At 29.7% G+C, this 23292-nt stretch overlaps 3 protein-coding genes across 4 annotated transcripts; all 3 read left to right on the forward strand.

Moving 5' to 3' along the window:
* Positions 1 to 104: 104 nt before the first annotated feature.
* On the forward strand, positions 105 to 3112 carry LOC132938453 (replication protein A 70 kDa DNA-binding subunit-like). 2 transcript variants are annotated; one of them, XM_061005292.1, is made up of 8 exons: positions 105 to 290; positions 1050 to 1097; positions 1193 to 1395; positions 1477 to 1680; positions 1749 to 1908; positions 1973 to 2153; positions 2218 to 2330; positions 2710 to 3112. In XM_061005292.1, the coding sequence occupies exons 1-8, from the start codon at positions 258 to 260 to the stop codon at positions 2926 to 2928; spliced, it is 1161 nt and encodes a 386-aa protein (XP_060861275.1). In that variant the 5' UTR covers positions 105 to 257; the 3' UTR covers positions 2929 to 3112. The 2 variants fall into 2 exon arrangements, with proteins under 2 accessions (XP_060861275.1, XP_060861274.1); XM_061005291.1 differs by lacking the exon at positions 105 to 290 and adding an exon at positions 399 to 956.
* Positions 3113 to 5473: 2361 nt separating this feature from the next.
* Positions 5474 to 7333, forward strand: LOC132938393 (rRNA-processing protein FCF1 homolog). The gene is made up of 7 exons (XM_061005191.1): positions 5474 to 5623; positions 6102 to 6184; positions 6245 to 6313; positions 6391 to 6539; positions 6603 to 6763; positions 6837 to 6931; positions 6990 to 7333. The coding sequence occupies exons 1-7, from the start codon at positions 5621 to 5623 to the stop codon at positions 7036 to 7038; spliced, it is 609 nt and encodes a 202-aa protein (XP_060861174.1). The 5' UTR covers positions 5474 to 5620; the 3' UTR covers positions 7039 to 7333.
* A 1681-nt stretch (positions 7334 to 9014) lies between these two features.
* Positions 9015 to 16849, forward strand: LOC132938391 (GPI inositol-deacylase). The gene is made up of 15 exons (XM_061005190.1): positions 9015 to 9519; positions 9607 to 9748; positions 9836 to 10056; positions 10182 to 10463; positions 10542 to 10709; positions 10838 to 11097; positions 11168 to 11312; positions 11386 to 11663; positions 11741 to 11854; positions 11910 to 12131; positions 12201 to 12386; positions 12455 to 12617; positions 12830 to 13032; positions 13094 to 13195; positions 13263 to 16849. Exons 1-15 carry the CDS (start codon positions 9349 to 9351, stop codon positions 13480 to 13482), a joined length of 2877 nt encoding a protein of 958 aa, XP_060861173.1. The 5' UTR covers positions 9015 to 9348; the 3' UTR covers positions 13483 to 16849.
* The last annotated feature ends 6443 nt before the right edge of the window (positions 16850 to 23292 follow it).

The following is a 23292-nucleotide window of genomic DNA, read 5'->3' on the forward strand; positions in this document are numbered from 1 at the left end:
CTCCAAAATGTATGTGATTGCCTCCTATTCAGCCCCTTTCTCCTTATCACTTTTATGTACTCGTTAACTAATACAAATAATTTGGCGCCATATTTTACCTATATTGTATTATATTATACACCTGAATTATTAATTTAACATATTATATCATAAATATAAAAATATTGTTCATACATATCTTATAATATTCTCATACCTAAGTTCTATTTCTTTTATTATTTTGTATTTGTACATTGTACATAATATTATGACTTGTAATGAATGATGGTGTACACTATTGTAAATATTTAGTAGGTACCTACATTTTTTGTATTGTTTTAATAATATTTTATATTAATCTTTATGTCACACATTTCTCACTGTACAATGTACACATTTTTTAGTTAGTATAATGCCACTATAATCAATATTTTGTGATAATTATATAATTATTTTTTCACAACTATCGATATCATTAAAATGTTTAAAACTTAAGACCCGCATAACCGCGTAGAACTGTATCAATAGTATTTGATTCTACAGCCGTGATAAGCGCAGAACACAATTTAATTTACCCGTTTTTTGTTATCTCGTCCTGATTCTCATATATCATCAGATATTAGAATATAATAATATATTTAAAAAATGTGTGCTGTTCTCATAGACCTATAGTGTAATACTGTAATAGGCTCTGTACTCACTACTCAGTACTGGCGTATTGCTGTCTATACTAGTGTCTACCTAGCTGGTGGCTTTATAATATATAGGTCTATTATATTTGTTCATGCTATGGGTCTATCTTGTTATATAATATTATAATATTTAAATGTTATAGTGATACATTGATTGGGTGAAAAATGTTTTATTTGACTCTCTATGCTTTATTTAGATTGTTTTATAATTTGTCATGATTTTTCTTTGTTGTACTTTTTCGAATACATCCGATGGCTTTAGAATTATCAAATGGCTCTATCGAGGTATGTGGTAATTTATTATTTTCAGTACCAGTAAGAATTAATATTATTTTAAATCTCATTTAAAATAAAATCCCTTCCTGTTGCGTGTTGCAGAAACTATGCAATGGCATGCTCGTTAAACGGCCAATCGTCCAATTAATGGTAAGGTTCTTACAAGAAAAATCTAAATTATTCAGTTTAGAAGTTAAGACCAGGATGCTGTATTTAATAATATTACATTTTTTGTTTTACCTCAGGGTTTTGAGGCTGTGCAAGTAAAACCTGATGAAAAAAATTATCGTCTAGTGTTGTCGGATGGCATCCATATGAACTCTTATTTTTTCCTGTGCAGTCAATTGAACGATTTGATTATAAAAAAACAAGTGAAGTATGCAACCATTTTGAGGATTGATGAGTACAAATTTATGAATGGAGAAAATTCCACTGATCATAGTCCAAGGTTGATGGAATAAACAATTCAATATTACCTATAATATTTAGCTAGGTATTTAAATTTAATTTGTATACATTTTGTTTGTAGGTGGATTATACTTATTCAGAAAGTTACTATATTGATTCACAGAAATGTTTATGGAAATCCACAGCCTTTAATAAATATTGAAAAAAAAGAAATGCCGCTGATTAATTTAAATGTGAATAAATCTCCTGGTAGGATATTTTATTCTGTTGAACATTTGGAAAATAATCTTATGAGTGTTAAAGATTTGATCACACTATCTAATGGGTAATAATTATTTGTTGTAAAATATTTTTCCTCATCACACAGTGGATGACTTTTTAAACATTTTACAGGAGCTGTCCTTTTGTTTTAAAATTGACTGTTGTAAAAAAAAGTTCAATCAATACATACAGTACTTGTAGAGTTTTAAATGTCAATATGATGGATTCTACTGGTGTAGTACGTGTCAGTGCATTCAATTCGCTTTCAGATAGTCTAAATGAAATATTTGAGGTACCTATTCTATTACTTTCTGGTTACTTCATTTAATTTATTAAATTCTTATCAATCTTTTAAGGAAAACAAAACATATTACCTAGGGGACACAATATTGAAACACAACCAATTTGGCGTTGAACTAAAACTCCAATCTCATTCAGTTATAATTGAAAGTATTGATAACGTCCAGCCCAAAATACAATACATCAAAACATCTAATTTTAATAAATTATTAGAAAACAATCCTAATACATTTTGTGGTAAGTATAGATGTTTATGTATTAAACTACTTAATTGCTTGGCTGTAATTTTTTTTTTTTTTAGATTTAATTGGTGTGTGCATAGAAGTTGGTGATATAGAAGTGTGCAGTAATTCAACGTCTCGAACGGAAATTGGGAAACGAGAAATTGTACTTATCGATATGTCTATGGCAACTGTAAGTTTGGTTTGCTTGTGAAGTTTTTTTTTTTCATATTTAAATGATTTCCATGTAGCTAAATTAAATTATTTATTTATACCTACATTATAATAATGAGCCCAGTCACATAATATAATAAGAGATTGACATTTTTTGAAAAAAAAAGTTCTGAACTATGGTGAAACTAAAGTTTTAAATTAGTTAAGTCATCGTAGACATGAATTATTAATAGTCTGGTTGATTTTACAATGGTCATTTTCTATTTTTGTATTTACAATAGAAGTTCAAGAAATAACATACATTTCAATTATATTATAGTTAAACAGATGCTTCATATTTCTTTAATCTCTCTTAAAATAAAATATATTTATAATTGTTGTCTTTTTGTTTGATTCAGATAACTTTAAAAGTATGGGGTGAACAAGTTAATAAATTTGACGAGAAGTTTGATGACCCACCAATAGTAATGGTTAAGCAAGCTGTACTCAAACAATTCAATGGGGCTAAGTATTTTTCCATGGTTAAATTCAGTGTTCTGTTCATCAATCCAAATTTAGCGGAAGTACATGAGTTGAAAGAATGGTATAAACAATTGATTGCAATGGACGACTTTTAACAGTATCGTAATAATTAACTTACTATATTTAAGTATCCTCAAAGCTTGTTTTTATAAATATCTTTTGTACATAGTTCTGCTGTTGTTTTTTTTTTACAAACTTATTTAATCGTTATTAAAATGTAATTTGAGGAGTATATTACAAAAAAAAAAAATTAAAACCAATACATTCAATTTTATTTTATATGAGCGTCATTTAACTAAAATCTTTATTCTTGGTTATTTAATTTGTAATTTCCTTCAAATTTGAACATATAATAATTGTAAAAAAAAACTGAGTTTTTATATATTTGAGATTATTTGGTTACAGTATAACTTACTTATGTGGAACCTTGTAAATTTTCAAGCCTTAACTATAAAAGTTAAAAATGTTAAACATTTTTAAATTTTAAATTTGAAAAATGTCAAAAATTAAATGTTAAATCCTTATAAAAAAAATTGTGTTTTTGTATTTTTAATATTTTTCAACTGCTATTTAAGCAATATATCAAGAGCCTTGTATTACATTTTGAAGCTTTTTAGCCCAACAATTTTAATGATATTTATATAAAAAATTTTAAATTTTAAATTATCAGTATACACCTCAAAACAAGTTAAAATATTACCAAGTACAGAAATTGATATAACAAACATCTATTATACTACTATATAAAATAAAGTCGCTCTTTTTTGTTCGGGATAAACTCTGAAACTATATATTCAATCGTCTTGCAGTTTTTTTTTTAATTAAAGAGACGACCGGAGCCGGCAGGCGAAGAGGTCCCTTAAGTTTGCGACTGGACCCATTATACTTGTGTTACTTTTACTAACAAGGTTAAATTTATTTGTTAGGTCCATAGACTTAGTTTATGGATCTACGGTTAGATCATCCGTCTGCCCGCGGGTTAGGAACATAAGTTTAAAAAAAAAATATCAATATTCTTAAAAGGAGCAGTAAGCTAGAGTGATGACTGATGAGTGAATACGTAAAAATCGCAAAATAGGGAACTTCATTAGGCCATAAATTCAAAATTTCGATTTTGTTGTTTAGACCCTGGTTTAAACCGTGTCTACAACTCTGCCGTGCTTAGCGAAAAAGCAGTATCTCCATCTAAGCAAAATGTTGGGAAATCGACTAAACAGGTTTAGACTCATTACTGATCCGTGCACCAAGTATAATTAACATACGATCCTAAAATAAACGTGTATATACTAATTTTATATCATAGAATTGATTTTATGAGTTTTTAAATATTTTCGTTAATTCCTTGACCATTAAAATGGACTTACTGCTTATTTTATAAGCACTATCAGAAGCAAATTTACAGTATATCCATTTCTATGGAGATACTGTATATTTTATTCTAACAAAATTTATTATAATAGGGAGATACTGTTTTTTTTTTTTAACTACCTATGTAATATTATAAGAAAAATTAATAGAAAAATCTATAAAGTAATTACTAACTTAGTAGTAAATAGTAATAACTAATAACATATTTATACAATACATTTGGTACAATATACATATTATTATATAAATAAATAAGTTGCAAACACTTTTGAGCAAGTAAGTACTTTTTACTTTAAATTAACAATTTATAAAATAATTTTTAAAATAATTAAAAATAATTTAATCAGACTGACATTTTTATAATAATAACTATCATTATATTAATATTTTTAATTTTCGTAGTCACTGTATAAATCTGGTGCTTCCATAGCACATGGAAAATCTAGCCAGAATTGTTTCCTTGTTTCTGGCATTAAAGGAACTAATGTTTTTATGATACTTTCCTTTTTGATTGGATAAATACCAAGAACTTTAGTTTTTTGGTCTGGTTTTGAAATTCCATTTTTAATGATGTGGTTTTTTAAAAAATCAAGTTTTCCAAATGGACAATATTCACTGTAGTCGGTTTTGTAAAGCAAATAATTCAACCCTATTTCTGCCTTTATATGAACAATGTCACTAAGCATTGGTCTTATATTTTATATTTATACTTTTACTAAATTTAAAAATCTACAAAGAGTCAACGATATTACAGTAACAAAATTATAATGATTCAGTGATGCATTTGAATTTTGTAATAATTCAGTATTCCATCAAATTGATTATGGACATATTAGCTGTGTGACCATGATTGATATACCTTTAATATAAATCTGAAACCGTGGTTGTGACTACAGAATATAATTTATACACCAATATTATCAAATATACTATACGGAGATACTGTGTTTTTAGTTACTGTTTAAAATGTTTTGAAAATAAGCGAAATAACAGTAACTCCACGTCACTTACTGCTTATTTGCTACTTATTGGGATCTACTGTATTTTTGCTACTAGTTTCACAAAAATTATGGACTTACTGTTTATTTTCTTAATTTCAAATGCTAATTTTCAATGTTAAATATTGGATATACTGCTTTTTTACTGCGAAAAATGGTACAAAACCACATTGTTAACCCCCATGTAGCAATATCTCAATTTCGACTAAAATTGGAGATACTGCTTTTTCGCTTAGCACGGCAGAACTGTGGTCGGGAGTGATAAGCAAAAGTGATAAGCGATATATTATAGTAAATAAAATAAATAGTAAATACCATTGTGATTGATAAGTGATAATAATTAATAATACACATGGTTAGTGTATTAATTCGTGTTTATTAGTATATATCTTAAAAAGCCCGTGTACATAGCTCATTTAAAATGGTAAGTACCTATTTTTAATTGTATTCAACAGTTTGTTCACGTTTATTTAGACTCACAATTTAACAATCAGACAATATTATTATTCAGTTGTTGTTTGTTGCTTAAATGTGTTACAATTTTCACTATTTACAATATGTTTGTAATTTCTAATTTCTGAGAAGAGATAACTGACATTATTAAAATAGATTTTCCTATCTCATGGTTAGGTATCTATTATAGATCATGTAACTATTAAAGTAGTAATTGAGAGGTTGCAGTAATCTAAAAATATTAATTTATTTCAATAAATAGAAAAAATATATGAAATCATACAAATTTGCTTATGGGAAAATGTCTATTTACTCTTCAATGAATATACTATTAGGTAGCTCTATAATAAAATAAGGACTCCAACCCATAATTATCTAATAAATAAACAAATAAATATCCTACATTACTGAATTTTAGTCACTATAAAAATTACAATGCATTATTCCAGACTAAGACCAAGAAAAGTAAAAAAATTCTTAACAAACAATTTGCTGTTATGAAGAAGACAATCAAACCAACAGATACAAGAATGTATGTAATTGTATAATCATAAAAATTCTAGTATTCATTTTCCATAATATTTTTTTTCAGAAAAGAAGAAAAAAGAACCATTTTAAAGAAAAAGATAAATGAAAATAAAACTGTCTCCGTTCGTCAAGTGTAATTAATAAAACTAAATAAATTATGAAAAAATGTAGCTATTCATTTTATAATGATAAATGACTTAATATTTTCAGAGCTCAAACAAGTTCAGCCTTGTTTTTCCAGTTTAACACACAGTTAGGACCACCATATCACATCTTAGTAGATACCAATTTTATCAGTTTTTCTATAAAATATAAAATGGATGTGGTTCAAAACATGATGGATTGTCTATATGCCAAATGTAAGCAGACTGTGTTTTATTGTAATGTTTCTATAATAATTTAAAAATATTATTTGCTTGTAGGTATACCTTATGTAACAGATTGTATTGTTGGTGAATTGGAAAAATTAGGACAAAAGTATAAAATAGCATTGAAAATTGTTAAAGATCCACGATTCCAAAGAATACAGTGTATGCATCCCGGCACGTATGCTGATGATTGTTTAGTTCAACGAGTAACTCAGGTAAGTGATTAAAATTAATCTATACATTTAAAATGTTATACATAAAAGTTAATAAAATACATTTTTGTTTTAGCATAAATGTTATATAGTAGCTACATGTGATAGGGATTTAAAGAGGCGTATCAGAAAAATTCCTGGTGTGCCGCTTATGTATATTGCTCAAAGAAGGTAAGTGCACTATGGATTTTCTTTGTTTTTGTTCTAATTATTTTTTCATTTTTTTTAGATATACCATTGAAAGAATGCCTGATGCGTATGGTGCTCCTAAAAAATAACTTGTAATGAAACACTTATCAATAATTAAATACAAATTTTAATATTTTGGTAACTTACTGTTTTTTAATTTCAAAAAATTTTGAAACATTTTTATATACAAAATATGTTGGCTAATGATAATAATTATTAATTTAACATGATTGTAGTGACAAATTTTGATTTTTTTCAAGTAATCTCTAGGTCATTACACTATTGAAATTATTTTCGGATTGTAATACTTCTAGAGCCAAGAGGGCATGGAGTATTACAAACATAATTTAATATATTATCAATAAATAATTATAAAATAATGTATTATGAAAACTATTATTTAAGTAATCAACCACTCTGCTGTACAGTAGAAGCCAAGTGTACCTTATCATTGAGTAACTCACCAACATAACTTGTTTGTTAGATTTGAATCAAGGGAACCGCAGCACACGTATTTTTCATATGTTTTAGACCAACAAGAAGTGATAAATTACACATACTTCGAAATGTACGATTTTAATTTTTTTATACACGTATGAACTCTTTGACAAAATATCTAGACTGTTTAAGAAGTCGATTTTCAATGTTAAATGGCCTTAAAATTAACATTTTTTTTTTCAAAAATGCCTTGAAATAATAGCATTCGAAACCAAAAAAGTGATTCCAAGAAGCTTATAAATTCAACCATTTTTTTGAAATTACAATCAAACTTTAGAAAGTATGTTTAATTTACAAGTTATGCAAACAATAATGTATTTCATTTTTTGCGGAGAGTTTCCGGGTGCCGGACGCGGCATTACAGCGATTCTCGGAAATACACACTAATGTTCATTTACTACTCGCACAGATTTAGCCCATATGTCCATGTCATGTGAATTATCTGGATCTTACTAGTTACTCCTTAAAACATGATACGCGGAATTCCATTAAAATGTATTAAATCATTTCATACAAAAAATGATTTTGATCGAGAGCTGTCAGCCTACATTACTGAGTATAAATTATAATAAACTGCACTGCATTACTTAGGTGGACAATGATTTCTTAGAAGCTTTATACTTATGGCTTATCTGCCCGAGTAAAAAAATGAAAAAGTTCCAATTTCCACATAAATCTTGTCGTACCTACTTAAGATTGTATATTTTAAGTTGCATAAAAAAAAAAGTGAACTATACTAAAGTTCTATTATAAATAAGATTAATACTAGTACTTTTGCATTAAGATCATAGGCGCAACACGCCTAAACTTAAATCTAGCACCCCCAGGTCAAAAACACCAAAAATTAAAAATCATGAAAAAAAGCGGGTAAGTGGATGTCTCTGCTGTATAGCAGGTCGTAGGTGACAAGTGGGTCTATGTATAATGGATTTTTTTAAACTTGAATTCAATGATATAATATCATTGTATAAGAAAAACGATTCTGAGCGGAGACGGTTTATCAGTCTGGATTTTTTATATTGTTATTATTTATTATAAGCCTGTTGCCCTGTTAGTTGAATTAATATTATAATATATAGGTATTATTGGTTTTACAATGAAGTTCATTTTTTTTTTAACCCTGTATACAAATTTTCTACCATAAAGAGTGTTTGATTTCAATATAATATAGTATCTTATCTTTTAGCAAATTAGATCAAGATCGTATTTTTCGATTTTCTCAATAGTTATTTAACGCCTTGGGAAAAACCACCGACAAATTACAAAAAACCGCTAAAAATGCCAAATACGGGCTTGAGTGAAGCGACTATAGAAGAATTTGTGATGGAAATGTGGTTAAGACTGGTCTTTGGGGCACAACAATTTTACTACCTCCTAGTTCCTACACAGCTCAGCAGCCGCGGCTGCTATACATGGTAATGGAAACATGGAATGGACTTTCCGGATTTCGGGTTCAATGATCACTTTTGAGTTTTGGTGATGCTGCAACAGACTGCACTTCTTTTCAGCGTTGGCATCACTGCCTACCGATTCGAAAATAATAAATATAACTGCTTATCATTTTTCTGACAACTACCGCAGAATAGATTAAATACTTCCTTACTCTAAATATGGTCTAGTTAGTAGATACTCATGTTAACACTTTGATAGTTAGATAATACACAATATTTTATTATTATTAATATTATTTAAAAAACGGATAATGCCCGTCAGATACCTATTATATAAATTAATGAAATTATTCAATTTAAACAAATTAAGGCCAACACTCCTCGTATGCAATGTTGTTTATTATTAAATGTTACAGTTTGTATTGCAGTTTCTATGTGTTCGAACACATTAGGTAGCCACCGAATTGAACACACGACACCACCACCGGACACACAATCGACGTCCGGAAGATGGACTTTTGGAAATATATCGTTAGGATTAAGATACCCAGTCCGGTGAGCTATATGAGCGCGATCCTTTTATTAATTTTCACGACGGGCGTCTACAAGCAGTTGACGTTGACCCAAAAGACGGCCAACAATTGTGAGATGACGTTCATGTTTGAATACCCTCATTTTGTTGTGAGTGACAACGGTTTATTATTTACATGCGCCTTAATGATGATTGTGATACCAAATATTAACTGAATTAATTATCTTGTTTTCCAGGAAATATCGGTGCCCATGAACAGGGGAAAGTATAATTTGTACGCATACACCGAAGGCCAAACAATGGAGAAAATAAAATCTATGAAGTTTTATGGTACGCCAGTTGTTTTTATACCCGGACACAGTGGATCGTACAGACAAGGTAATAATATAAATAATACTATAATTACTTATAAATAGTTATCAAACAGTTTTTTTTATTGAACTATTTACATTTTATTCATTACAGTTCGGTCCATTGCTTCGGTTAACATTAGAAAGATGTACCATATTCAATCAAATATAAAATTTGATTTTTTTACTGTCGACTTGAATGAAGAATATTCTGCTGTCTTTGGAGGTGTCTTATTACAGCAAACTGCATTTGTTTCCCAGTGTATTGATACAATCATAAAAACATATGAGTATGACTACAAGCCTACGTCAATCATACTTATTGGACATTCTATGGTAATCTATTATTTATCCCTATATTTCAATAGTTTACATCTAGGTTAATCTAGTATGTGATCTAATCATAGAAAAATCCTAGATACGTTACTGTATTGTATTATTATAATATTTTTTGTTTCCAGGGTGGTATTATAGCCAAAGGATTGTTCATTGATCCTTCGTTTGATACCGAACTCGTAGAACTGATTATTACTCTTGCCACTCCCCACAGGCCTTTGTTTTTAGCCGATCACTATATGGATAGCTATTATGACCAAGTAGAAAAAATTTGGGGGAACGGATTAGACAAGCCAAGGTCTTCATTTCTGTCAAATATTTCACTATTATCCATTGGTGGTGGGCATCGAGACTTAATGGTTTGGCCTTGCCTGACGTATACTCCACATGCAGACATAAATGCATTAGTAAGTACTCTATTTTATATAAAATATTGAACTAGGTTTAAAAAGATTATTGAATTCAAACATCCAATTGATTTCTAGAGTTTAGCTATACCTGGTGTCTGGACTTCTACTGATCATCAGTGTATATTGTGGTGTAAATCATTGGTAAAATCCATTGTAAGAGTGCTATTTGACTCCGCAGAATCTGAATCGGACAATACAATTTATGAATGGAGAAAAAAAGTATCTTCTTATCATTTTGACAAAGTATGCAACAATAACTTTTAATCACATAATAGCTAATAATAGATCTATTTAATCTTCAATACTCATTAGTCATTAGTCATCTATGACAGAGTGATATTCTATTAATTGTATATTTTATTAATTTACAGAGAAGTAATGGAAAATGGTTTCATTCTAATTTACATCCTATTACTGTAAAGTTGAATGAACCAAACGTGATTGAATGGAATGAAACATATAAGCTTCAAAGATCAATTTCATTGGAGAAAGGAACGGCAATGCCAATTGTCATTCATCTGCCATTGTTTGAAAAATCGTTTAATTATGAAATGACAGCCGAAGCTGTAAATATTGAATACCACGATTGGGTGTTTTCGTGCAAACCTGATTATCATTCAAAAAAACACTGGTATGATATTAAATTGAATTACATTTTTCTAAAATCTTCAGTAAAATTACTAAATACTATATTATTTTAGTTTATTTGGTACAAATTGGTCTTCTAACAGTACTATATCAGTTTCGAAACATATGAAAAGGAGACATATTACTTTAAATATGCCCGACGTAAATAAATTGGGTCATTCAAATTTGGTTTTCAAAATCAAAAATACGAAAAAACCTGTAAGTTTTCTAAACTTTAATAATCTAAAAAGTAATCAAAATCATATAATAAATTAATAACACTTCTTTCTAGACTGCTTTGAATATTGACTTGTATGAAGCTAGTGATAGAACTAATCAAATATCGTGGCAATTCTGGTATGGAGTTTTTGATAGACACCTGTTGTGGAAAGTCAATGTTTTTGAGACGATACAGTACAAAACTATTCTACGTGGTTGGTCAGCTAGTATATGCATGCATTGTGTGTATAATGTACACATGGTACCCATCAAATGCTCAAAAAAACATCATCATGCTGTTTCTAAATTTATCGTACCATGGACACAAGGTGTTTTGCATGGTATCACTAGGTAAGCTAATTCTCACCATGGGGAATCTATTTTTAAGCTTTTCAGTGTAGTGTTGATAGTCTTTCTTATAATTTCAGTGACAGTTATGTGGAACCACTGAGAATATCTTTAGAAAACATTCCTCAGTCAAATGCAACACAAAATCCATATTTGCAATTCATATTAGACCCCACATGCAACTATCGTATTGAGTAAGTAAAAAAAGCCAACTGTGCACAGTTGCAGTAAAAATTTGTTTATTTTTAGATTTGATCTATCAATTATGGACTCAATTGGAACAATAGGATTGAAATACGGTTTGACATTTCCCTCGTACATTGGAATCATAATACTGTTGGTGTTGTCAAATCAATTTTCACAGTTGGCCAATTCAACTAAAGATGATTGTTCAATATATCACAACTCCTTACCATCTATAATCAGAGTTTTTAAGACTTTAGTTGTTACAATTTGTTTTTTGACTGCTATGTAAGATCATTAAGTTGGTTAATTTTCATAATTAGGTATTCTTGGGTTACAGTGGTATTTCTTTTCTAGACAAAGCCAGTGGCCTAACGTCAATAAACCAATTGGTGGTATAGACTGGCTTGGACATCCGTTAAAGACAATGGTGTTTTCGTCATTGCTATATTGCATAACCAATTCATTTATGTATTTTGCTAGTGTAGCACTATGGATGATGATGTTGTTTTGGGGGAAAGCCATTAACGAACTGTTGGTCCGGTAAATAATAGATATAAATTAAATTTTTTTTTTAATAATTGAATATTTTATTTTTAACTATTTTACAGGTTTATAATGAAAATGTTGCGAAAAAATGCTACATTATCTGACTGGATATTGTATGGATTTGGAAAATTACCAATAGCTGTTTCAATGATAGCCATTTTAATTTCTTACCATACTTGTGGGACTGTAGGACTTGTTATTTCAGCATTTTTCTATTATTTCTTAGTAAGTTAATTTATTCTATTAATTAAGTCTATATTTTACAACTCCTTCATTTAAATTGTAATATTATTATTGGATAAGTTTGTTAACATTAACATAATTTTTCCATCATCAATATCCAGTGTATTATCAATGCTAAAAAATATATTTTTCATCCTAAAATTGATTAAAATATAAATTACAACTAAAGGTTATTTAAATACTTGATGTTATAGCTGTGCACAATGGTACAAGACTGCATTGATCAGTTGATTTATTACCCAGTGATATTTTTCAAAGATTATTTTATGAAAGGCGAAAAACCCGGTTTGAATTTATCGCTGACATCCATCCACCTGCACTTTTCACTGTTTTTGTTGTGGTTACTTATTTGCGGTTGTCATCTGCCGTGCAGCATTGAATGGGCACGAAATTACCAGTAATTTTATTTTTATTTGCTTTTAATTAAACTTTGAAATTAATTTTTAAAACTGTTACAGTCACAGCAAATACTTAGATCCAGATCCATCATGGATTTCCTCTTTAATATTAAATACATGTGCAGGTATTTTATGGCAGATGGACATCCCCAAACGTAATTTGTAAGTTATCATTAAAAAAAAAAAAATCATTGTATTATGCAAAATATATTGTGTGTTTGTGTTTTAGAAAATTCTACGCACAATTAAGCAACCTTTGTGTGGTGGCTTCAATAATTTTGTTTTTGTTCTGCCAGACTGCATTATTTCGAATAGCTCCAATTTTAACATTGGTTTTTTTAATCATCACTTTGCACCAGTGTTTTAGTTCTTGGATAGGAGTACAAGACTTGATTGATAACCAAGTAAGTAGTGACAATGATAAGGTGCCACAAAAAAAGGTGGAGTAAATGATAAATTGTAAGTAAGTTTATTATAGTATATGTATAGTTAATAGGGGTGGACTGGCAAGGGTGTACTAGTGTGCTATAGCATACCAGCTTAATTTGATGTTGAGAAGGGGTCGACGATTATTTAACAATATTAAATTATGATTCATTACTATTAGTTAATTATTGTATAATACTGGTGTCTGGTACACATACCTTTTTTTTTCCTTGGTACCGAAGACTGGAGGAGGACCTGCTGTTAGCATTACTTCCCCTCTGCCCCCAATGGTACGCTTATCTGTCAGTACGCCCCTGATAGTTGATTTTTTTATTTAACAGTGAACATAATTTTTGTTAATTGTTGTGTTTTGTAAGAAGAAACAATTTAATAACTTCTATATCAGGGATTCTTAAACTTTATTTTTCTATTATTGTTGGCCCACTTGAATACAACATTTTACTATTTTGGCCCACCAAAGAAAACAAATTAGACATCACTGGTTTAAAAGTGCATATAATATGTAAATATCAGATGTTGAAGCAATAGTTTATATTTTTTACTTTTACCATTATAAGTTTTTAATAAGAAAAAAGAAATCGCAAAAATGGCATAAACTTTAAATACTGAAAACTATTAGTTCTATACTGATACTTTTCAGTTGTAGTAGATATTCCAGCAGCCAAGCCTCTGGACCACCAGTATTCTCGATTCTATTATTTTACTCAGCACTATCTTTTTCTAAGTGTATAATGTACATTTATGTTATTTTACTAACAACCACCAATAAACCAAAAATTTGATAAATTAGAATTTAAAAATCGCATAAAGTGGTTTTACAAATACCTTTTGTGTCCTCTGTGTCCAACAATTCCATAGTTTTGTGACCAAACTTGCACATCTGGTTTATATGTTATAATACATGTGACTGATTTGGTTGACTGCTATTATAATGATTTTGATTTGACTCGTCCTTTTTCCATGATTTGTTCTGATTCTGCTCCTTGGTCCTATATTTGTTTACTACTTCATGCACGGCCTTGTCTGATTCATTTCCCGTGATCAAGATCCTTCTGTTTGACTCTGCACGTTCCACTGATTGGCAATATGATACTACTTTGTTCAACGCAACATCATCTCTTAGCAATCTGGTTTGGGTTTCTTTATCAAATATTCCCAACACTATCTGCGTTCTTAATATTTTGTTCTCAGCTTCTCCAAAATTACATCCTTTGATTAATTTTTTCAGAACTGTGTACCATACATCAAACTGTTCACCATCATGTTGTTTTCGGTTAAAGAAATTAAAATGTTCTATAATTTCATTGGTTTTAGGAATGCAGTATTCTTCCAGTGATTTTAATATTGTGTATACTGATTCTTCTCCAACCTTCTTGATTGTATTGTATAATTTTAAGCCATCATGACCCATCAAATTTAATAAGCGAACCACTTGTACATCTGAGTCTTTCTTATTCGTTTCTGTCGCTTTAAAATATATTTCGAATTCTTGTTTAAACATTTTGAAATTTTCAGACAAGTTACCTTCGAGGCACAGACCATTGAGTCTATTAAATTCCAATGCCATCGCTGCTAGTTTCAGTATTTTGTAATCTGAATTTATCTATTTAATCTTTAATTTAACACTTGTATCCTACCTCGACTGCGCCATGTTACAATAAAGTGTTCTTAAATATAATTAACAGTCACATTTTTTATAACATTATAAAGAGCACAGCAGTCTTAAAAAAATTCCATCTTATCTTTTTTGTCAGTACATACCTTAGATCATTTATTATGGATGGATCCATGCCTATATTGGGCCGTGTTAATAATTTGAAGTACGTATAAGCGACGAGTCTCTGTCATTGATGCTTGATGTGCGCATTAGTTTGTTAGATTCTTAGATAAGTAATATTTGGGTATAATAATAGTGTAAATTATGATAATGGTAATATTCTGAAAATTATTCCTTCTAAAAGGATGAAACATTAAAATCAGAGTCTAACTTACATAGATCAATTTAAGATATGGGAGTACAGGGAAAACAGCTATTTAAATTTTAAATTGTGTGTTCACATAGTTTAAATTAAGGTATCATAAACCTTAAATACAAATTATTGAGAACAATTTTAACGGTATTTTATTTGGAGGATTTATTTTAAATGTTTGTTATTTAGAGTTTTATAAAAATACTTGAATGTGATAAAAAATAATAATAAAAAAATAAAATTGTTCTCAATAATTTTTGATAGGTATTATGAGTAATAATGACACTTCATCTATTACTGTTTCATCACGATATTGGAAATTGTAAAAAATACAATAATTGACTGAAATATTATGTTCACTGTAAAAAGAATCTCTGGCTATAAATTAATTAATATATGTATACAGTGGAGTAGTTTTGGTGGGGGGTTATGATGGTGATAGATAATCTACCATAGATCCCCCTTGAGCTTTTTTTTTTATATTATAATATGATGTACCTAACGTAGTGTGCTTATGTGTAAAGGTATTTATGATATAAATAGTCGTGATCACAACTCAGAAGTGCCCCTTATCTTATCTTATCTTTATTTTTTAAATGTTCAAACCAAAACATTAAGTATAATAGATATTGTTGAAATAAAAGACTTAATTGGCCTAACAAGTTGACTATCCCTCCAGAACAAATTCATAACTACACCACTGTATATAATATATATATATCCATAATATATGTGTGTATTACTGAATTTTGTTAGGCTATTTTTATTTAGTTTTTACATTTTATTTGCCTCATACCAGTGTCATTTCATGTTTTTAAAGACTGATTCGTGTTTTTGATCTATTATTTATGGTTTTGTTTAGCATTTTATTTTTCTTGTATTTATTTAGTTGATAATATCATTGATTATAAATACTAGTATTTTGTTTAAATGTAATTATTTGTTGTGAACATTGAATGTTGTATTCTATAATCTAAATGTTAAAACTTATAACTCTAAGTCATATACAATCTTCTAGTCAGTTGTGTAAACTCAATAACTTTTGAATGTAAACATAAATATCCATATATTATGATCAATTGTCTTCAATGTTTCATTAGTAATTAGTCATTAGCAATAGATAATAATAATAAAATATAAGTAACATGAAAAAAATATAAACTTCTATATTATATTGTTTATCTGATCTTGTTGTGACGTGTATATATATATATATTATTATAACAACTTTAATAACTTATTAGTAGGTACCATTGATTATAAATACTAGTATTTATAATCAATGGTAGGTACATACTAATACAATCATTGTGTAGGTATTATATTTTTGTGTCTAATAAATTCATCGATTGCAATTTGAAATTAACACATTTAAATAAATGTGTTGTGTTAACCTACCCATTTTGTTTTTTACCATTTGCTTTGCGGTCGAAACTACAGTATGTGCCAAAAGTGTGTCATGTACTGTGACGTTAAATACCCTTATTGTTTAATTTTAAAGTGAGTTATGAGTATTTTAAGATGTACAAACAATTTAAAATTTAAAATACTTGTTTTAACTTGACGTTTGTGGTCCTTGAACGGCAATGCCGCGTTGTGGTCTGGCCATGTAGTAACTAGTAATGGTATTTCGGTGGCGGTATCCTACTCCAAATCGGTTTCTCACACCCTCTCTCGACCCGCGCGCTCGTCATCTTCACCTGCTTATACTGTATTTTTTCATCAAGTCATGTAGGTGCATTACCTTGGCACCCGTACTGTCAAAATCGTACATGTCAACCATACATGTGTGCATCATTATCACAGTATCATGTTCAATTTTGTGCAACCCTCAAAAACACTCAAAATTCATTTTCAATTTACGGATGTTTCGGTATCGTTACAATTTACCCCAGCACCTGGATCCATTACTTTTAACATATTTGAATATTTCAACCATGCATTATTAATTAATAATTATGATGTTGTGCACTTGATTTTGTGCAACCCTCCCAAACGCTCAAAATTAATTTTCAATTTACGGATCCACTAGGTATAGTTTTAACAGTTTTAAGTAATAGATCCGGATGCTGGGGTAATGTTGCGAAGCATCCGTAAATTTAAAATTAATTTTGAGGGTTCTTAGGATTGTACAAAATTGACAAATGTACAAAATAATCAAATTAAGTATGTACCTACGTAATACTACTGCATGGTTGAAATCATGAAATCAGTGGCATATTTATGGACATGCGCGTCCCCCATCATACCCTGCATGCTGAAATATACATTGCCAAGAACCAACATTGTTAAAAGGGATAGTTCTGTGTGGCTGTGCATATAATATATGTGTGACAAATGGGCTATTATTTATTGTATTTAATTATTTAAGTTTAGGTACTTATCATTACAGTTTTAAAAATATAAAACAGTTATTTCGAAAAACATCAGCACACAAGTAAGTAATGTATTCGTTATTGAATTCAGAATTTTTAATGGCCTATATTATATATATATGTAGATATGTAGTAAACAATTTAAAACTAATATTTTATAACTGCTGCAGTATTTATAAGATTAAATTAATGTTATTCAACCTATTTAAAAATTGTTTTCCCACTGTTATCGATAGGTTACTCACTAAAATGGCCATGTTTGAATTTTTAAAAAAAAAAAGTTTTTCATTGTTTTTGACACTTTATTCTTTAAATCATGGTAATGGTGACCATTATAAAGTAGTCATATATATATTATATTAACTAAGCTGCACTAAAATAATTGTTAATTATAGGACTACCTACTGACTTCCTACAGTGAATGTACTATAGGACGTAGTTACTGTTATATCCATTAATATGATAATATGAATTTATAATGTCAAGTGTGTAAACTTTAGGTTGGAGATACGCACTCGACATGACTTAGCAGAGTTAAAATAGTTTTGATCGTTGATCAATATTGATTGTCTTTAAGAGAAAAAAAAACGTTTCAGCGTCGTCCAAATAATTTTATGCGATCACAGACACCTGCTACATGCGTGATTTATATATTAAATTATAATATTAGATATTACCTACTTATTATATAGGTACCTAGACATTATTGTAAAATAGTACTGCCACTCCTTTGAAGTTTGAGTTGTTTGGAAATTGCTACTGCACAGAGTTAATAATACTCGAGTAAGTGTATATCATTTTGTATTTTTATAACTACCTAGATATAAGATATATACTCGAGAATACTGAGTAGGTAGTAACTCACTCTATTGTTTAACATATTAATACCTATGGGTAAGCAGCTTAATGATTTTCGCGTTTATCTTTATACCTACTAAACTGTAAAGCACGAGTATAAATGCCGTCTATAAACGTGGCCACTTGGGCCATCGCCATATTGATCATCATCATATAATATATATTATTGTAATGTAGACATTCTTCTACGTGTTGTTTGTCAAATATCTGAAACCTAGTGAGAACCTTCTATAACCTGTATAGGTAATATATTATACCGCTGAGACATAGACCGAAAAGACTTATGAAGTGTTTTATAACTTATAAGCCTTTACACTGCTCCAATAGTTGATGACAGACGGGAAAAAAGCACACATCGTTGTAAAATAAATATATTCGTTCGCTCCGCTCAGGATCTAAAATTGTAAAATTCATTAAATCACTGACAAAAATTTAAAAGCACATTTTAACAAAAATTTATTTCGAACAGTAGTTAGTGCTGTCGCTGCATCCCAGTTTGCAGCAAAAAATAGTTGGGGCGCGCAGGAAAAAAAATAAAAATAGTAGTGGAGCTCCATACATTTTTCGGAAAAAAAGTTTAGTGAAAAATTTACCGAAATACTTATTCCTGTGCACTTCTATAGTGTTGTAAATTGTAATTTGTATTTTAGTGTGTGGGCAATGTATATTAACCACTTGTGTGAAGGGGAGGAATAAGACTCAGACCTCGGTGGTTTTTACACCCTTATAGTCATGGTCATGTTCCGCGAAGACGGCTCCTTCACGCCTTCGTGACGTGGTCTCGCCCCCCCTGACATTAATGTTGTGCTTAAATTTATATATTTGGGCTTTTTCCCGCGATTCATTTATGTTATCTACCATAACAACTATCTGACTATCATAACCCGTATCTTTAGATCCTATATCTGGTCATTGGCAAACATAAGAAAGTGTCTATGATTAATATAATAATAATATAGTATATTGTTAATTGCGTTATTATTATTATATAATAACTATAAAGGTACTATTGTATTTATTGTTTTATTGTTTTAGACTTTTAATTGACTTTTTCTTAGCGTTGGGCCTTTTTTATCGGGACTTATTTTTCCTAGTGTGGGACTTTTTTTCCTCGATTCTTCTTTTAACTCCCCCCCCCCCCCTCTCCTCTACCTAAAAATCGATCACTGATTTTATTTTTTAACATATTAATAGCTATAGGTAAACCGCTTAATGATTTTTGCGTTTATCTTAATATAGGTACGGAACACTGAAACCACGCGTACCTTCCTACATCTATCTATGCTGTTTATAACGAGCTGCAGGCCGTCGCGGCATCGCCCATATCATCCATCATCATTTTACTATTATTATACGTAGGCATTTTACTACTTGTTGTTCGTCAAACACCTGAAATCGAGTGAGTACCTACCTACCTACCTACCTACTAATTACCTATAATCTATATAAGTAATATATTATTATACCACAGATGAGGCATGAGTCGGAAAGTTGTAAAATACACGTAGGCGCCTACGGTGGGTATATTACCTTATACCTATATCATTTATAAATACATACTACTATATTAGTGTTTACAATTAATGGCATTGCTGTATTAGGTACCTATACATATTGTTATTATAAATTGTACTTATAAAATGTTATTACATCACAAAATGACAAAACATAACACTTTACGATGATGATTGATAATAATAACAATACGATGTAGCTGATAATAACTGGTATTATGGTGCCCAATAGGTACAATATAATATTTGTCTTTCCGGCGGATTGAGCCGCGGTATCGCATAAAATAAGAGTCATCACTACCGATATAGTAACACCGCACAAGTACCCAAACTCGGCGACTCTACGAGGTACGCTATATAATATTTTACCTATATAGGTAGGTACTAGGTATATAGCTTTTGATAACTGTCCATATTGTAGTGTATATCTACGATTATAATACTATGATGTTGGTCGCCAATTATTTACACAGCGTATATTTTACATTTAACACTAGCGCAGTATTATATGTGCAAAACACGTCATTATCATTTATCACGACCGTACTATAATAATATATATATTCAGTAATTCTGCTGTTGATTTTTACTACATTTATCCGATATCCACCCGTAAATTGACTATTTATCGTCAATCGATTTTTGATATTTTGTTGCAATTCGAATACGAATAACCGTAATTATTATGTGCTATAGTATCATATATATATAATATATACATATATTAGGCGTGTATATATCGTATATAGACATTTTCCCCAAATTTCTATTTTATCATTTTCTATGCATGATATACTTTCTTAAATATTTCGACTCATTGTGGTCTATTTATGGGCATGAACAGTTTACGATTTGTTTTAGTTTTTTTTTTTTTTAAATATCGATTAAAAAATGTATTTTAAGGTTCGTCATAAAGTTTATACTTGAGCTATTTAAAAATATTAGACCTACATATATGATTTTTTTTTATAAGCCTCCATCACCCCCCTAAAAAAAAAAAAATATTAAGCCCTGAATCCGCCACAGTGCAGGATAAATTCCCACCAGGACCAAGCTGCTGGTATAAAAATTACTTATAACATCTAATAATAGTTATAGTGATATTGTTATTAAAGTATACATACAGTTAAAAATTCCCAGGGGCATATGGCCTCTTTTCCTTCCCTGCGGGCATGGTATACCTATACCTACTCGGCGAAAGTGACAGGATAGGCATGCACGGACCCGATTGGTTAGGTTAGGTTAGGTCGAACGATTATACAACTTTGGATTATATTGCCTTTATCAGACAATTTAAAAATTGTGTTTTTTTAACACAATTTGAATTCATCGGCTGTGGCGGATATAAATGCACTCGCGTCAAATACTTTGATACTTTGGTCTTATACTCTGATATTATAATCTCTGCACCCGCACAATATGCAATCGCGTTCACCCCTTCATCATGGTGTTATCTGATATAAACATTATTAGTTGGCCGTTGCCCGTATGTCGTCTTGTTGAGTAGCAATAGTTGTGCACTAAAAGCTTATAATAATAATATTTCTAAAAAAAACTGATGTTTATGAATACATTTCACTTTTAATCCATTAATATCATACACATTTTTTGGTGATTAATTTTTATTATAAAGACTTCTTTATGCTTATAAACTATATTTGATGTCTTTCCTTCAGGTAATAAAATTACCAAACTGCTAGAAGAACTTATCTTGAAGCACCAACGTAAATTTTGCCATGACTAAAAACCATCTTATACTCCGGAAAATGTCAAGGTCGGCCCTCACGATTTACTCATAGTCATAGCCAAACATAACTTATTAAGAGGAAACTGTACAATATTATAATATCTTCACAACATGCAATCGCGTACACCTCTTGATGGAATTTGGGGAGGGGAGCGCAGGGGGGGCAGAGCTCTCCTACTATTTTTTATTTTTTTTTGCGTACCTCTACTATTTTTTTTTTTACTTGGACGGGGGAACGGTACAAACTATTATGTCCGAAATAATTTTTATTATATTTTATCGGTGTTTTTGAATTTTTAAATTTTTAAATTTTTTTAAACTTATCAAAATATGTGGTCTTTTTTGAAACAAAAACAATAATTGTTTAGTATATTGAATAAACTGGTAGAGGGTAGACTATTATAATTTTTTTTTTCTACTGTAACAATATAAGACGTAGATATTGCTATGAAAATATATTATACCTATTTGGAATTCAAAATGTGTTGCTGAAAAGTGGTGTTCAAAATGTATGTAAGGTAGGTGTGTGATGGAGGGGGTAGGGGGCGAGGCCTCCCTTGGGTCTGTGTTGAATAATTGCGCCCTTGGAACGCAGTTCTTAAATCGTTGGATTAAGATCCTCTACTTCATTTTTCCCAATTCGAGCACTGGGAGTACACTTTTGTTTGGCGGCACGCGCTTTGGTTAGCAATAATCTGATGCTGATATATTATATTATTACATAAGTACCCGTATAAAACGCAAACAAAAATAGCCGTAGCTCTAATTAATCATATGCGTATAATAATAATATATAATAACATATAGATAAAGTAAAGAACAATAAGATACTGCAGGATTTACAAAAAAAGGAAATAATTATAATATAGGTATTATAAACGTTTAAAAGTCGTATATTAATTGGTGACTTAACATCAACACGATATGCATAGGTACACGATATAATTATACAAAGATAATATTTAACGGACGACGTTTGCACTTTATAATAATATATCATCAGTAGGTGGCGTGCGTAGGTAATAATAGGCCGCGGTATACGTGTCAGATACGCGCGTCTATACCTACGTCTGTAATATAGAATAATAATAGTGATAACTAACAGTCATTATTATTATTTTATAATATCACAACATTATTACATTTAAAATATATATCACTGATGATAATATGTAATGAGACCCCATATTATATGAAAACAAAAATATGTTCATGACGCGTATACAATATAATATATAATTAAAACGTGCAAAAATAACAAAATACAAATACAAATACTGAACAACGAAAAAAAAAGAACACGATGCAATATAATAATAATTATCTCGAACATTATTATAACATATTA

Source organism: Metopolophium dirhodum, chromosome 2 (assembly GCF_019925205.1).
Source record: "Metopolophium dirhodum isolate CAU chromosome 2, ASM1992520v1, whole genome shotgun sequence".
Lineage (NCBI taxonomy): Eukaryota > Metazoa > Arthropoda > Insecta > Hemiptera > Aphididae > Metopolophium > Metopolophium dirhodum.